The 16,710-nt window shown below is 37.4% G+C and overlaps 1 protein-coding gene across 1 annotated transcript in view; it reads left to right on the forward strand.

Moving 5' to 3' along the window:
* DENND4A (DENN domain containing 4A) overlaps window positions 1-16,561 on the forward strand; it is an 86,345-nt gene extending 69,784 nt beyond the window's left edge. Inside the window, exons 23-32 of the mRNA XM_044979302.1 lie at window positions 1,371-1,587; window positions 4,162-4,256; window positions 6,339-6,514; window positions 6,613-6,759; window positions 7,351-7,561; window positions 7,843-8,097; window positions 8,707-8,824; window positions 9,553-9,715; window positions 10,733-10,797; window positions 11,421-16,561. Of these exons, the coding sequence (XP_044835237.1) occupies window positions 1,371-1,587; window positions 4,162-4,256; window positions 6,339-6,514; window positions 6,613-6,759; window positions 7,351-7,561; window positions 7,843-8,097; window positions 8,707-8,824; window positions 9,553-9,715; window positions 10,733-10,797; window positions 11,421-11,557 (1,584 nt within the window). The 3' untranslated portion in view covers window positions 11,558-16,561. The remainder of the gene's footprint in view (window positions 1-1,370; window positions 1,588-4,161; window positions 4,257-6,338; window positions 6,515-6,612; window positions 6,760-7,350; window positions 7,562-7,842; window positions 8,098-8,706; window positions 8,825-9,552; window positions 9,716-10,732; window positions 10,798-11,420) is intronic.
* The last annotated feature ends 149 nt before the right edge of the window (window positions 16,562-16,710 follow it).

The following is a 16,710-nucleotide window of genomic DNA, read 5'->3' on the forward strand; positions in this document are numbered from 1 at the left end:
TTCTGTAGAGGCTGAAACACTGAACCTTGTGTGTGGAAAAGGCCTAGTTGGCTGACATACATCAAGGCAGAATATATGCACAACATCCATTAGTGATGAAATGGGATTTGCCAGAACCTGATTTACTGTACTGGATCACAGCATTCTTCAATTAAATGCAGTGATTGACATTTTCAAAGCAATTGAAGGTCCTAGAAAGTTTGACAAGAAAGTCAACGGCAACTACAGATTCAGTGTATATTCAAGTAGTTATAGTATTAGCAGTACTAGTTTCTCACTTCCTGCACCAGAATTTTCTGGGGATTCAATATAGACAGCATGTTGTGCCCTGAAGTGGGAGCAGATTGGATAACTCTTGTCAATTAGGAAGCTAACAGCATGGTGTCTTTAAGAGGGTTGCTTGGCATATGAGGGGGAATGTAATGTGAAGAAAAATAGGGGATTCTTTAGCATTTTAATTTAGGCACAAGCACAGAAAAATTTTTGGTGGCTATTGCTCCCAACAGATATTTTTCCGCTGTAGTGTAAATCTTTTTACTAATGATATTTGGGAACTAGATGTGTGTGTTTTCCAGTACTAGACTAGAATACATGCAGCTGTTATTTAACATATGTCTTTATGGAGGATAATGGTTACTCCGACTAGGAAAAGATTCTTTGGACTTTACTTTAGAGAAGTAAATGAAAGCTTGTCCATCATAAGCGAGAAATTCTCAGATAAATGCAACTTAACTTTGAAATGTATATTTCGTGTATGTATGGTATTACAGCTACTAGACCCTTTACTTTTTATATAAACTCTCTTAAAGACTGTGCACCTGGGAAAATGCTTTTTCAAATAGTCTGAATGATGCAGTATTTTTTATGTAGCAAATCTCTTTTTGTATATGTCCATTTAATAGATACTTCTGTGTCTTTAAATGAACAAAAACAATTTGAAGAAAAATTGTTCCAGCGATAATTTGAAAAATGGAAGTGCTTTTATATTCAGTGATTAGCTGATCTAAAGCTGTGTCTGCATCAGAATTGTTTTGTTTGAATTCCCACCAATGCTGCCACTGGTTCAACTTTTATCAATCATAGAAACAGTGGAAATGCTAGTGTAGACAGGCTCCCAGTGCATGTTGGGGATCTAACCCAAGGATTTTTTTAAAAGGAGCCCATAGAGATCTACTGAATAATGACTGACTTATTTTTTTTATACATATACAGATTCTCAATACAAATCTGAGGTGAACTATCTATCAGGGAGAAATACTTGGGTGTCCAACTTCTCAAAATAAAAATGTTATTTTTATCTTTCAGAAATGTTTCCATTTGCCTTTAATTTTCTGAGCATAGAAAATAACAATATCACTGTTTCTTTGTAGGATCAAAATTCAGACCGAGCAAGTGTTTCATCTCTTGGAATTCTGGATTCAGAATCTACCTCTCTAACTGATGAAGATGTCTGCAATGACTTTGAAGGTACTTCTTCTCCTCAAGAGAACAATGACACATCGGTAATTAAGGGAATTGGTCTAAGTAGGACAAGCCTAGAAAGTTCAGCTTCTCATGATGGCTCATCCAAGCAATTCTATCACTGTGGTAAGAGGTTTTTTTATAATTTCATTAAATTTGCAATCCCTTGCTCAAAACTATAGTGTTGAAAGCTGTGGCATCTCTTCATAATTTTAGTTCATAATTTGGGATCACAGTAGATACATTAGCCCTTTTTGTGAGGGGAAGCAAATGTATGCAAACTGCTACCTCACTGCATGCATGTCCCCACCCGTGTGTGTGTTCTTATTGCAGCTCCTTGGGAAAGGGACCATCTTTTTGTTCGATGTTTACACAGCCCCTAGTACAATGGGGTTCTGATCCATGACTAGGGAGTACAAATAGTAATAATAATCATGATATTCTCATGAACCTCTATATTCCACCTCATTGTTCCTGGAGTTGATCTTGTATGGCTCCAATATCTTCAATGGCTAATAGACAACTGCACTTTTCGGCTAAGAGAGGGTTATATAACCTGCAAATGTCTGTAACAAGGCTTGTTGTTTGGTAGCTCATTTTATTGTTCCTGGCTTTTTTGTTTTTCTTCTTAATAGTAATAATAAAAATCCTTAGGACAGTGGTTCCCAAACTTTAACAGCCTGTGAACCCCTTTCACTAAAATGTCAAGTCTCATGAACCCCCTCCTAAAAATGAATATTTCCAGGGATTTTCTCTTTTACCTGAGCATAAATTATAAAAGCAGCAATCTTGGAAATATAAAATTTGTTTTTATGACATGCTTATTACACACTATTTATTATTAAGTATTATTTATCATTACAGAATTTTTATTACATTATGAAAACAGCAACACTCTTCCAAGATCTCACTTTCGTAGCTTGTATATCTTTGAATAAGACAAGGCTCCTATGTTTCATCAAGGAGTATCAGATGTGAAACAGCAGGAAGGTATTTAAGAAGCCAACTCAAAGAGTTCCTCCTACACAAGCATTCAGGTCTTGAGCAGTCCAGGCAAACCACGCACATTACAACAAAGCTTAAATGTATTCTTCATAATAATTTTAAAACAACACTAGCTGCCTATTTAATTTTAAAAACAGCAAAAAAAATCCACCGCCCTTTCCATTTCTTATAAGAAGTCTTGAAGTTTGACTCTCCTCAGTGTGACAGATAGGCTTGCTTTGATCTGCTTAGCTCTTGGAAGTTCAGGGGCTGCGGGCTGCTGGCCCCATGCTGCCCAGGATCCCTAGGGACAGCTCTGTCCGCCATTAGGGAATTTTTACCCGAGAACCCCCTGTAACATTTTGCGAACCCCCAGGGGTTCACGAACCCCAGTTTGGGAACCACTGCCGTAGTAAAAGGAACATTGTGTTTCCATGTAGAGAACAAGACAGGCATTTTACTGAATTGTCTCTAATCTTTAGAGGAGATTAAATGGTTGTTTTTTTGTGTTACATACAGATTTCTGCATAAATGTCATGATAGAGTACCCCATTTTAACCACAGTCAAATTGAGAGGAAGCATGGTTTAGTGAGGAAAGTATGGGACTGGGAGTCAGAGCTAGGTTCTCTTTGGGGCCATGCCACAGACTGATTTTGAGCAAGTCATTTAGTATCACTTTTTTTTTTTCCCCCTGAAAAAAAAATTCCATCATTTAACCTCTTATGGTGAGAAATGTCTGTGTCTCTCTGGACAACAGACAGTAGGAGAACTTCAAATATCTTTCACAGAGCCCTGCTGCTGGTCTCACAGGAATGGACCCAGGGGACAGAATTTCATTTCTGCTGCTGGAGTGGGGAGTGTTTCTGGAGTGGTGGTGTGTGAATATGGGGCAAGTTAGGGGACTGGAGCATGGAAGGGAAATGGGTTTATAGGAAGAATTAATTTCTTGTTTGAGGTAAGGAGTTCAGCAGGTGGTATTATTATTATTATTTTATTATAACTGTTTGTTTGGAGTAGAGTCTGCATGGATGACAGGCATACCAAGGTTGGGGGAGGTGAAAGTTGCATGGCATACTCTGAGGGGTTATTTGGGTTCTATTAGGAGGGACTGTGCTGGGCTTTTTTTAGTAAGAATTGAAAGAAAATGCATTTGGACCAAAACAATTTTAACCTCTTCCCACTCTATCTTCCCTGTATGTGCATGTGAAGGCATGCACACGTACATTGTCATTAGTAATGGTCAAGTTATCCCTTACTGAATTATCAGTGTGTTTTCTGTTTGTTTGGTATGAGAGAGATTTTAATCACCTGTACTTCATTTTTCCCATCTGTAATGGTGGTTCTGTCTAGCTGATTCTGTAGCGGAATCTTTCATCCCTCCTTAGCTTTGATTCATGCAGGAACCATATGAATTGCTTCATCAGAACCTGTTCCTAGCTATTAGCATGTTCCTGTCACAGAATCTACATATACTGGTTTTCCGTGCTTGGCAGGTCACCGCTTTCTCTATTGTTGGCACCAGGCAGCAGCCTCAGGCCCTGTCTTAGCAACTCATTTTGTTCCAGGCCATCTCCAGCATAACTGACCTGCTGTAGCTCCCTAAATATACTTTACTATGTAAAGTCACTTGGTCAAAGACCAGTGTTGATTCTAATGTAAATTTATATTATGTAGTAACAAATACTTCCTTTTATTTGTTTATCATCAATTAATAGGTTCCCTTTCAAAGTTCCCCTTGCCTGACAAATCAGAGTTGATGTCTTCTTGCAGCACAAGTAGCACCAGTGTGTTTCAGAACTATGCTATGGAGGTATAGTATGATATGTCTTGCTATAGCATCTTAATTTGGATAGAAAAGAAACAACTTTTCTTTATGTATTTCTTAGACATATTCCAGATAAAGACAAAAGAACATATTCCAAGTAAAAATGAGATGCCACTTTAAACTCGGTTAAAACTCCAAGTTAAAGACTCAGTATAGTAGAAATCAGTAAATAGGTAAATGCTCCTGCTCTAAAAATGTCTTGATTATTCTTGCAATCCCTTAGTTTAGAATAAGGCTAGAATTTTCAAAGGATCCTGAGGAAATTATTTGCCATGGGAATTGGAAATCTAAAAGAAACAGTAACACATCTTAAACAACTCTGTCAATTTTAAAATTATACTTTTTTTTAATGGTAACTGTGATTAATTTTAGTTTCTTCCTTGGCTCTTTTTCCTCACAGAGCCTGCTGTGGGTGTGTATGCCCCATGCACATAAGCCTGGAACCTTTTAGCCAGCAGTGACTGTTGGGGCTGCACACGCATCCTTCACTCCCTCGCACCTCCTGTAGGGAAGGTATGAAGGCGAAGCAGCCCCAACAGTCAGTCATTCAGTTTTCTTGCTGCCCATGGTAATTTGTCGCCGCCCAAAGTGTCTAAGATTTCCTACTCATTCACACCTCCTCCCTCTTGAGTTAGGACACGCTTTACTGGGGCTCAGTTGACATCTGTAGCTTGCTTTAAGGGAAACCCTATTTCTCAGATCTGTGGGATGACTACTTGGAATTTAATTCATACATTTACCAAACACTGCTCCATTGTGGCAGCTTCTAGAACTATTTGGCAGGGATGTCATAAAGTTGTTATTTAGATAGGACTCCAGTCACCCACTTCTCTGAGAGGTAAGTGCTAATCAGTCACTTACCATGCAATCTTTGTGGACACATGCTCAAAGATGAGTATTTCCCTTACAGTAGCTGGAGTTCTTTGAGAGGCTTTTAGTCTATGCAGATCTCACAACCCACCCACCCTCCTTCCCCACTGATATGGGGCCTTTATTTGGATTCTGTATTAGTGAAGGAACTGAGTGGTAATTAAGGCTGATGCACCATTTATACCTTGGGGCACAAGGATGTGCAGAGAGCATGTGCAGCCCCCACATACACTGCTGGCTAAAATGTTCCAGGTTTGCACAGATGGGTGTACACACTTACAGTAGAATTCACGGGGCCCATAGTCCCTTCAGTAACTGGAGTTCTTTCAGATAAGTAACTTCTCTTTATTGATGTTGAAAGAATATTTAAGATGTGATTTATTTTTACCTCTAATGCTGTTTATGTGCTTTTTGCATTTTACTGAATTTGGACAATGAAAATAGACTTGTTACTTTCCTCTGTTCAATTAGATTTTAGTTCTCATGTACTAGCCATCATTACAGAAGAGTGCTTAAATTCAAGCAGTTATTTATTTTTTTTACTATTAGGGTGTTTGGGTTTCTGGTTTGGTTAACAAATCCTAGATTTTAGGCCTAAACAACTTACAATGTCCCTTTGGCAAACTGATAACAAAGCCCACATTATTATTCTAGATACATCAGTGTTTGTAAGGTTTGAGCTATCCTGGTAGACCGGTAAGAAGGGAAGCCAACCAATTCAGCTACAATGTATTTGTGTACTGCATGAGCAAATTAATTTAGTCCCTAATCTGTTTATATTAGCCCCTGATCTGTTTACATCACAATAGATCTGAGTCTTCACAAACTCATTCTTGCAGGTAATTAATTCCTCTGAGATATATCGTTCATTCCATCATTCACTTCTGTTTCACCCTAAGACACAAATGGATTCTTGGAAGCATCGACTGAACACTAATGTACTTTGGATTGAAGCTTACTATTGATGTATTGAAATACATAAATTCAGGCCAAAAAGTTCAATCATGAGTGCTTAAAGTTAGGCAATTTACTTTATTTTTAGGTGTCTAGATACAGATTTAGGTACTATGCTTTTTGGCACCTAAGCATGAAAATTTTGGCCTTAGTCTGTTCTCGTCTGTGCATTTTCTTTGTAACAAAGAGCAAAGAGGTTCTGAAGCCCCTATAGAACTCCTCTTAATTAAGTACTATATACAGGTACTCATCTCAAGCTGTTCGCGATGTCGAACTTGTGACTGTCTGGTTCATGATGAAGAAATTATGGCAGGATGGACTGCAGATGATTCAAATCTCAATACCACATGTCCCTTCTGTGGCAACCTATTCCTGCCCTTTTTGAATATTGAAATCCGAGATCTGCGGCGACCTGGGCGGTAATTTATTATATGATTTCTCGCTCAAGGTTTTATATGCTCAAATTTTAATTTTTTAAGACTTTCCTACATTACATTAATACTTCATTTCCTCATAGGTACTTTCTGAAGTCCAGTCCATCTACGGAGAATATGCAGCTTCCCTCACCTTTTTCAAATCAGACAGGAAAGTCCTGTATCTCTACTCCCACATCATGTCTTGCTACATCTGTAATGCCTGTTCAAGATGATTTTAATTCAAAATGGTAAATGTGCATTTTCTATTGACTGATACTTTTACCTGAAATAATTCGGGGGCATATGTAAATTCATAACTAATGGAAAGAAATTGTATTACAAAGAGATTAAAATGTGAAAAGATACAAGAAAAGTCTGTTTAACATGAGGACCTCCGTACTATTCCTCGCTGCCCCAGGTGAGCTGGACATTTGGCAGATTAGCTGGGTTAACTGTTTCCATTCCCTCCCTATAGCAGAAAGTCACTGACAACATCCATAATCCTGCATCATTGGCTGTAGTCCCTGACTGGGACCCCTGTCCATCATGGTTTTCTCATACCATGTTACTGTACAAAAAGCATATTTCTTCTTATGGTGTTTCTGTTCTTTGCAAGGAGAGAGTCGCTTCCCTGTGACATGGGCAGTGTGGTTGGCTGGGTGGAGTCTGAGGTGCCACTTTGGGTCTGGGGTTCTCAGTCATAATGAGGGTCAAGATCCAATGAGTAGTGGGCCACTTAAGTTTTTGTTTTACATCTTTGCCTATTTAACTCCCAGTATGTATGAACACTAAAAGAACAATGTGAAAACTGGTCTTGTTTGTAACCATATCTTTTCCAGCAAATCTAAGCAGCAAGACAACTCTTGTGCCAGAAGTATCCAAATCCCTTCGGGAAGAAGACAAAATATTGCTGGGTCAGAGTGTCCCAGTCACGCTGTAGCAAGAAGTGTCAGTACTTACGGCCCACTAGAAGAGGATGAGAAGGGAAGCCGGAAGCTCAGCCATATTGTTCCCACTGGCAGCCTGCCCACCACTTTGCAAGGAACAACAGTGTGTAGTGGTTTGTTTCTAATTTAAGCAACAGTGTTTTAAATATGCAGTGGACTTGAGCATGCAGAGGAGTAGTAGTGTCATCTGATATCACCTTCCCAAGTTAAAAGCAGAAATAGAGCTCATGATTTCAATTTGAACTAAAATTAATTTCAGCGTGTAGACTTTGGTATTCCTGGAATGGAATAGTTAACATTCACAAGATTTTTTATTTATTTTTTTTATGAAGAGAGCTACATTTCATATAATTTATTTTCTTCCTTTTTTTTTTTTTACAATAGGATTCTTTGGGACTAGAATGGCGTTTATGTAGTCCTGACCCCATCACTGTTCCTTACCTAAGTCCTCTAGTGGTATGGAAAGAGCTTGAAAGCTTGCTTGAAAATGAAGGGGATCGTGTGATAACAGTGGCAGATTTTGTAGACCATCATCCTATTGTGTTTTGGAATCTGGTGTGGTATTTCAGACGTCTGGACTTGCCCAGTAACTTACCAGGACTAATACTTTCTTCTGAGCACTGTAATAAAAACTCAAAGGTATGGAAAAAGATAGGGCAGTATTGAATGATGAAGACCTGAATGTTTGTCTTTCAGTGATTGATCTGATTCTACAGTCCTTTTGCGGAAATAGCTCTTGTGCAAGTGCTTACAACTAACTGGGGCCAATCCTCAGCTAGTGTAAATTGTTATAACTCCATTTACTTTAATTGGCCCAGTGTATTTCCATACCTTAACTCTTGAACTTAGACCAAGTGGTGCCTGTGCTGGGTGTAGTACGCTACTGGTGGCAGGCTCAGTGAAGTTTGGTGTGCTGTTCCAGCTACAAGGGACTTCACAACTCACATTTTTTACTTTATTATTTCCTGGCAAACAAACAAAAAAAGGAGCTGAATGGACTAGAGGGTGTAGGTGTTTGATTGTAGAAAGATGAGGAGGAGAAGATCCTTTAGGCCTTGTTTTCAGAGCCCTGGGCTTTCATCATTACCAGGATCCAGACTATAATGGGAAATAGTGGTTTTGTGGCTTAGGTTAAAGCTGTTATCCTCTAATCTACTGGTCTGATGTATATCAGTTAAACTGTGAGAGTCAGCTGTTATAACCGTCATAAACTACCTCTGTATTCAAAGGCTTAATCTTCCTATTCAGATTCCACGAAACTGTATGTCAGAGGACAGTAAATATGTTCTCATTCAGATGCTATGGGACAATATGAAGTTGCATCAGGATCCAGGACAGCCCCTATATATTCTGTGGAATGCACAGAGTAAGTTGTCTATTTAAAAACCAAAGTAGCTTTGATTTTCAGCAACTAAAAAACATATTTTGAAAAGAGATCTTTTTTCATTTTAGTTATCCTATATAGATATACAATTGCTTTTTTGATCAAACTACTTTCTTTGTCTTGCAGGTCAAAATCGTACTCTTTTGTTTGAGAGTGAGTGTTATGTTTGTTGCTATTGCTAACTTTTTTGTGATATTTATTTATTTGGTGTGTGTGTGTGTGTTTGTGTGTGTGTTTTACAAGTAGATTTTAGCTTCCAGCATACTGCTTCAACAAGTTTTGTTTTCCAGTATAAGTAGGCCACCATTTCTTGTCAGTGTTTTCTTTATGGGAGAGAGAGGAATAGAAGGATTGTGCTTGATGGTTCACAAAACTTATTCAGTAGTTTATACAAAACATTTCAATAAATCCATCCATTTAGCCTGTTTTCTTATTTTAGATTTTTTTTTTAAACTAAGTACTTGAATGCTACTAAAAGACCTGCAAAGGTCAGTAGGCCCATTTATTGCTGTTTATTTGTGCTTGTCTCATATATTCCTGTTCTTTCTTTACCCTGGTGCTGTTCTGACTTGATGCTTATTTATTTATTTTTTTTGGTAACGTATTGAGTGTATCCACATTTTTATAGCCTTCCATTGTTTTTGGTTTTCTCATACCATTCTGCTTACAAAAAGCACATTTCTTCTTACGGTGTTTCTGTTCTTTGGCAGCCCAAAAGTATCCAGTGGTCCATTTATTGCAAAAAGATGATGACTCCTTTAACCAGGAGCTCTTGAGAAGCATGGTGAAAAGTATTAAGATGAATGATGTCTATGGACCAATGAGTCAAATCTTAGAGCAATTGAACAAATGGCCACAGATTAAAAGACAGAGGTAGGAATACTCATGTATCAAATTGAAGCAAGCTTTTGCAATGAGCATGGTATCGCAGTATGAATAGTATGTTCAGAGGTTTACAACCTTTTCAAGGTGTTCAGCAATGTTCTCCCAAGAGTATCTTCTAAATATGGTCAATGTTTTTAAAAAAATGATTATTGCAAAAGCTTTATTTTAAAAACCCTTCGTTTTCTTAATTTCATTCCAAATTTTCCAGTAATTTGTTGGCTGGTTGGGTTATGGTTTGTTTGGTTGTTTTTTGTTTGGGGGTTGAGGGTGGTTTGTGGGGGGGGTTGACAAAATTCAAGAATTTTTGTTTTGCTTTGATTTTTATTTTCATTTTGAGGTGGGTTTTTCCTCACTTTCTTTTATTCCCCCTTTATTTAGTTGTTTGTTTGTTTGTTTACTTTCCATTTTTTGTATTCTTAAGGTGTAGAAAATGTTACTTAATTCAACCTTTTAAACTTTTTTCCTTCACTTTTCTAGTGGAAAAAGGGGAAAAAGGTTAAAAAAGTGAGAGAAGAGGAAGCGGGGGGGTAGAGAAATGAGATTTTGTTTTATTTAGAAAAAATGTTGACATTTCTAGAGAATCAAAATGTTTCCATGGAAAATCTTTAATTCTCTCAAAAAATCACTTTTCTTCAGAAAGAAGTTTGTGACAATTTTTTTTTTACCGTCTCCAATATCTTTTATCACTGGTATATTTTGTGTCTGTCCCATATGTGCATGTTCCAGTTAGAGCCTGATCCAGACTCCACTGACTTCATTGGGAGTTGGATCAGGCCCTGGACCTATAAACTCCTAGGTAAAGGGATATTGTCATTTTCCATGTTTGAGCACCAAACACAATATAGGGGCTCAACAAATGATTTTCAAGGTGGCATTTTTTTCAACCATGTGGTAAGATAAGTACTGTTTGTTTACTTATGTTTGGGCTTGATTTTTGAATTGTCTGCAGTATTGATTTCAAATTTCAGAATTAAAATTAATTACTCTTTTTTTTTACATTTTTAGAAGCCTCTATAGAGAAATATTATTTCTTTCACTTGTTGCTCTAGGCAGAGAGAACATTGATATAGGTAAGATATAAACTGTATTTAGGTAAATGTAGATTAATGGTTTATACAAACCATTATTTCAGCTTTCAAGGAGACAATATCTATTTTGGTATATCTGAATGTGTGCAATGTTAATATGCTGTGTGTGTGTGTGTGTACTGTTACAAGGACTCTTCAGCTGTTTCATGAAAATAGGCACAACTATACTATTGGCATAGGGTAGCCACCCGTCCAGGTTTTGGCTTCCGTGTCTGGGTGTGATTTAGGGTTGCAAGGTGCCTGGTTTTCTACCAGAAACTCCAGTCAAAAAGTGGACCTGGCAACGCTAAATAGTACCCAAACCAAAAGTCCGGTTACCACGGGGCATGGGGACGTGCTGGGTGATTAACCCATGCCAGCCCCTGCTCAGCTGGAGCCACCTCCTACCTGCAGGCAGGCTCCTTGAGAGGAAGCAGCAAGTGACAGGGAGTGAGGAGGAAAAGGAGAGAGCGATGGGGCAGGGAGGAGTGAGCGATGGAGCAAGGCCTTGGGGAAAGAGGTAGGGCCTAAGGGATCTGGTTACCAGCAACTAGAAAGGTGGTAACCTTATTTTAGCATCTGTATAAGTATGGTACAATACGTAGACTTTCTTTTTCTTTCTGCAGATGCTTTTGACAGAGAGTACAAAATGGCCTATGATCGTCTCACAGCTAATCAGGTCAAGAGCACTCACAACTGCGATAGACCTCCAAGTACTGGAGTGATGGAGTGCCGAAAGATTTTTGGAGAACCATATCTTTAAAATATATATATAGTAATGAATTGTATACATGTGTAAAGTCACAAAGAACATCTCGGTCTTCAGTGTTTGAAAACATATTTACAAATGTCCTGTGTCAGAAAACTGGAACAAATTGGGCCTATGTACAGTTACAGAAATGGACAATGAACAAAGAAGGGGCCAATACTACTTTCCTCTCCTTGCTTCTCTCTGCAAATCATTTTGTGGAGTCGGGGACCCTAAACGAAATGAGTTCTCTAACGAAGGACAACATTGTACAGTCCTTTATAGAAAACTTGGGAGAGGCAGACAAAAATGATGCACTGAAACTAGCAAGAGTGAAGTAAATTCTGCAAATCTGTTTACATAGACTATTCAAAATGTTACAAAGAGCATACAAAATTGTATTATACATATTTTAAATTGTTTATAGTAAGTTGATATTTTTTTTATTTTTTTTAATTACTCTAGTGAATTTTAATGAACTTATTGCATAAGCAATACAGTGCTCTTTTTTTTCTGCTATTTATAGTAACTGGTCCAATTAGGTTTTGAAAAAATAATTTGTTTTTGAAGTGGTCTATAATTTCAGCACTGTCCTAGGTAACATTCTGGGGCCAGTATTTTTCTTGCACACACAGAATTACGTACTACCACTGCAATCAGATGAAAAGTGTGGCAAACGTGTAAAAATATGGTTATTAACACTCTGACCCTATAGTATCTTTCTTTCTGTAGAAGTCCCCCACAAAATTCTGTAATACATTGACGGATCCCCCAGTTTACTTTAAGGCGATCCAATGCTTTTTAGCTGTTGGCATTCACTAATCTAATATATCTATGGATATATATTACAAGATGTATAGCAAATAGCTTACAAAAATAGTTCCACATAAAATGTATAGTGTACAGTCCTGTATATGGAGGTGTAGGTATGTTTGTAAATGCCCTAAACATGGCACTTAATTCATTGTGGTCCAAAGTTACTCTTTTAAAAAAAATAAAAAAAATAAGAAAATGGATGTGGCAGATATGCTACATGAAATATATAGGGAATTTAATCCATTGGGATATGCTATATGTAATAAGGTATATTTGGAATGGCTGATCTTATATTTCACAGGCAACACAGTAACTTCGGCTCTGTAAAGAAAATAGTGCTACATAACTCTCCACCTTGGAGTCGTGACTTCTGGCTCATGCTTTGAAGTTCTAGAAATTTCAGAAAATGTTACGCACTCATTCACAGCAGCTACACACCAGAAAGCAGGTTTTATGTATAAAGTATCAGAGGTTCTATGTGCAAGTTCTTTTTCCTACCACCCTGCAGTGTTGGAGGTGGAGAAGATACTCTCAATCTTTGAGAGACAGGTTTCGGTTTGCTTGCCTGCAGACTTCTCTCAATCTTTCTAATTTCCAAGAGCAATCCTACCGTGATATTTACCTAGATGGAAAAAGATAAATATACCTTTTTATGGGAGTTTTCTGCATAGCCCAGACACTCGCACCTGCCATCTTCTGAAAGTTAACGAGGGGCAGTGAGGACTCCATCCTCTTTCCACTGAAGTAAATTGAAAAATTCTATTGACATTATTATTATTGAATGGAAATGTGATTAGACCTTTAGAGGGTTATTTCAAAGCACCTACCAATCCCTCTTCAAAAGAGTAAGGGGATGCTGCCCTAAGCAGAATGTTTGTTTTAAAATGTCAAGAGCTGCAGTTTAGTCTTAATATTACATGCAAAATACATCTTGACCCATGTTTGGTCCTTCTGGATATAGCTTTCATTGAATAATACCTCTTTTCTAAGATGCTGCTAATTGTGTAACTATTTTTTTCTTTAGGTGGAGATAGTAACGTTACATTTACCACCAGTGTTCACATTCTTAATTATTTTAAAAATTGGTGAGGCTTTATTTTGTAGTGCCCACATTTTCTGAAAAGTATTCCTCCCTGATGATGTAAAACTACCATATTAATCATCAGTTACCATACGTGATAAATACGCTGCCAACATGCTCAACTCAGTTGTCAAAACCAGCGTGCGGAATACATGGTCATTACTTTTGAACTTACTCATTGTAAGTACCTAGTAACATGTATGGTCTGCATGCTCTGCTGTAGCTACATTGTATTTACCAAGTAAAAGTTACCTGCAATAGTTGCCATGTATGTAAATAACTACCTACATATTTGTGCTGTGTATAATAGTGTTATACCACTTTCTTTAAATCCTATTTCCTACTACAGTTACTACTACTTGATAATCACCATTCTATAGTACCTAATAGCCATGAAGGAGAACAAGCTGTTTCTTCAGAGCTGTCATTGGTGTTACAGAGGTACTTGGAAAGCTATGAGGCAGGCTTCATGTTCTAGATTGAGCAGTTAACCTGTACTGGCACAAGTATGAGAGTCTGGGCTCTAAACCAAGTCTCATTTGATGACATTACATTGCAACTATGCACTTGTGCTAGCACAGAATATCAACATCTTTAATACATAGCCCAATCCTGTAGCCCAGCTTGCTTATGAGTACTTTCTACCACCTTAACTGTAGAAGAGCAAACAAGTTTGCCAGCTTGTGCAGGTATGAAAAGTCCCTTCAGTATTATATTGAAAGCACATAATGTACCATTAAAATATTGTATATTTCTCTTTATTTCAGGCAAGCAATTTTGGTGTGCCCTTGCCCTCTTAAAGGTTGCTGATGTTTAGTTGTGCTTGCTTTACATGAATATATCATGTAGCTTTTATTTATCAAATGAAATCACTGTATACTTAACTTTTAAATACTCCTTTCGCAAAACCTGTTGCAAGTCAGTCAACTGTGGAAACATTATAATATAAGAAGGGGCATATTGGGTTAGACCAGTGATCCGTCTAGCCAAGCAGTGGCCAATGCCAGATGCTTCAAAAGCAATAAACAGAACGGGGCAATTATCAAGTGATCCATCCCCTGTCATCCAGTCCCAGTTTATGGCAGTCAAAGACTTAGGGACATCCAGTGTTTGGGGTTGTGTCCCTGACCACTTTGGCTAATAGGTCCATCAATGGCTATCTTCCATGAACTTACCTGATTCTTTTTTTTTTTTTAGCTCAGTTATAGTTTTAACTTTTGGCCATCACAATATACCATGGCAACATGTTCTACAGGTTGACTGTGTATTGTGTGAAGAAGTACTTCCTTTGGTTGTTTTCAACCTGCTGTCTATTAGTTTTATTAGATGACCTCGGGTTCTTGTGTTTTATGTGAAGGGGTAAATAACACTTCCTTTTTCATTTTCTCCACCCCATTCATGATTTTCTAGCCCTCTATCAGATCCCCCTTAGTCATCTCTTTTTTTCCCAACCTGAAGAGTCCCAGAGTTTTTCATCTCTCCTCCTATGGAAGCTGTTCCGTACGATTAATCATTTTGTTGCCTTTTTTTGTTTGTTTTTTTTCCCATTCCTAATGTATCTTTTTGAGCTGGGATGACCAGACCTGCAGGCAGTATTCAAGGTGTGGGCGTGCCATGGATTTATATAGCGGCATTATGATATTTTTATCTTATTATCTATCCCTTTCCTAATGGTTCCTAATGTTAGTTTTTTCAACTGCTTCTCATGTTGAGTAGATGTTTTTAGAGAATGATCCATAATGGCTCCAAGATCTCTTTCTTGAGTGGTTAACAGCTAATTTAGACCCCATCATTTTATATGTAGAGTTGGGATTATGTTTTCCAATGTGCATTACTTTGCATTTAGCAACATTGACTCTCATCTGCCATTTTGTTCCTAGTCACCCAGTTTTGTGAGATCCTTTTGTAGCTCTTCGCAGTCTGCTTTGGACTTAACTATCTTGAGTAATTTTGTATCCTCTACAAACCTTGCCACCTCATTATTTATCCCTTTTTCCAGATCATTTGTGAAATATAAAATATCTCCGAAACTGATCTATTTTTAGATGAATTAGAAATTCTCATTCCGATTGTTATGTGGTGGTCAGAATGCAGATCCTGAAGGTAGACAGTTTTTAAGCATCATACAATCCAATATTAAAATAATTTTCAGCCTTCACTGTCCTTTGTTTAAAAAGCATTTTGATTATGTTTTCCAGTACTGCTAGGATGAATGTTTTCTAGTACTTCTGGAATATATTTTCAATTTTAAACATTGTAAAATATTGTGTGTACTATATAGTGCTTCTTTCCATTAACTTTAAATAAGTGTTTTTACATTTCAGTGCAATATATACCATGCTTTTCTCTTGTTCCACCATAGCAGCAGAGGGGGAAAAAATACTGTTAGAGATGGAATAATGAGATGCTATTACAGTGGTTCTCAAACTTTTGTACTGGTGACCCCTTTAACATAACAAGGCTCTGAGTGCGACACCCTCCCCCCCATAAATCAAAAACACTTTTTAATATGTTTAATACCACTATAAATGCTGGAGGCAAAGTGATGTTTGGGGTGGAGGCTGACAGCTCATGACCCCCCCAAGTAATAACCTCGTGACCCCATGAGGGGTCCCGACCCCCAGTTTGAGAACCCCTGTGGTATTAGAAGTGGAAATTTTTCTCAGTGACTGTTAAATACTGCCCACTGCCATTAGGTTTGCTCTTGGTACAGTTATGATAAAATGATTTTCTTAAATTTCCACGGACAAATGAAATAATTTCTACCCCCAAAGAGAGACAGGAACAATTTCTGCATGCAAAATCTTTGAATAACAAATGGAAGGTACAAGTTTTAATTTCAGAGAAGGAGTATCTCTAGATATTATAATACTCTCATCTGGATTTTAAAATGGTACTTTGTTTGCAAACAGCACTTTTTAAATGAATGGTTGTAGATTTGTAAATATGTAATGTTTAAATTTTATTTACCAAAAAGAACATCGGTTTGTTGGATGTTTATTTTGTTTTGTAATTCATTTAAAATATATAGGTCACTGTTCACAATGATAAACTTTTTGTCTCATCCAAAAGAATAAAAGTTCAAAGTTTTACAAGTAAATAAAAAGCTAAAGTTCTCAGTATGGTTATGCTCATTTAAATTTTATTAAATGGTTTAAAAATGACAGAAGCATCTATAGTTTCTCATGATTTTGCTGGTTTAATTGAGGCATTGGTAACCTTAAACCATACAGGCTAATCGATAATGGTGGATGACAATTAGCATTTCTTC

This window comes from Mauremys mutica, chromosome 11, assembly GCF_020497125.1.
Source record: "Mauremys mutica isolate MM-2020 ecotype Southern chromosome 11, ASM2049712v1, whole genome shotgun sequence".
In the NCBI taxonomy this organism is placed as follows: Eukaryota; Metazoa; Chordata; order Testudines; family Geoemydidae; genus Mauremys; species Mauremys mutica.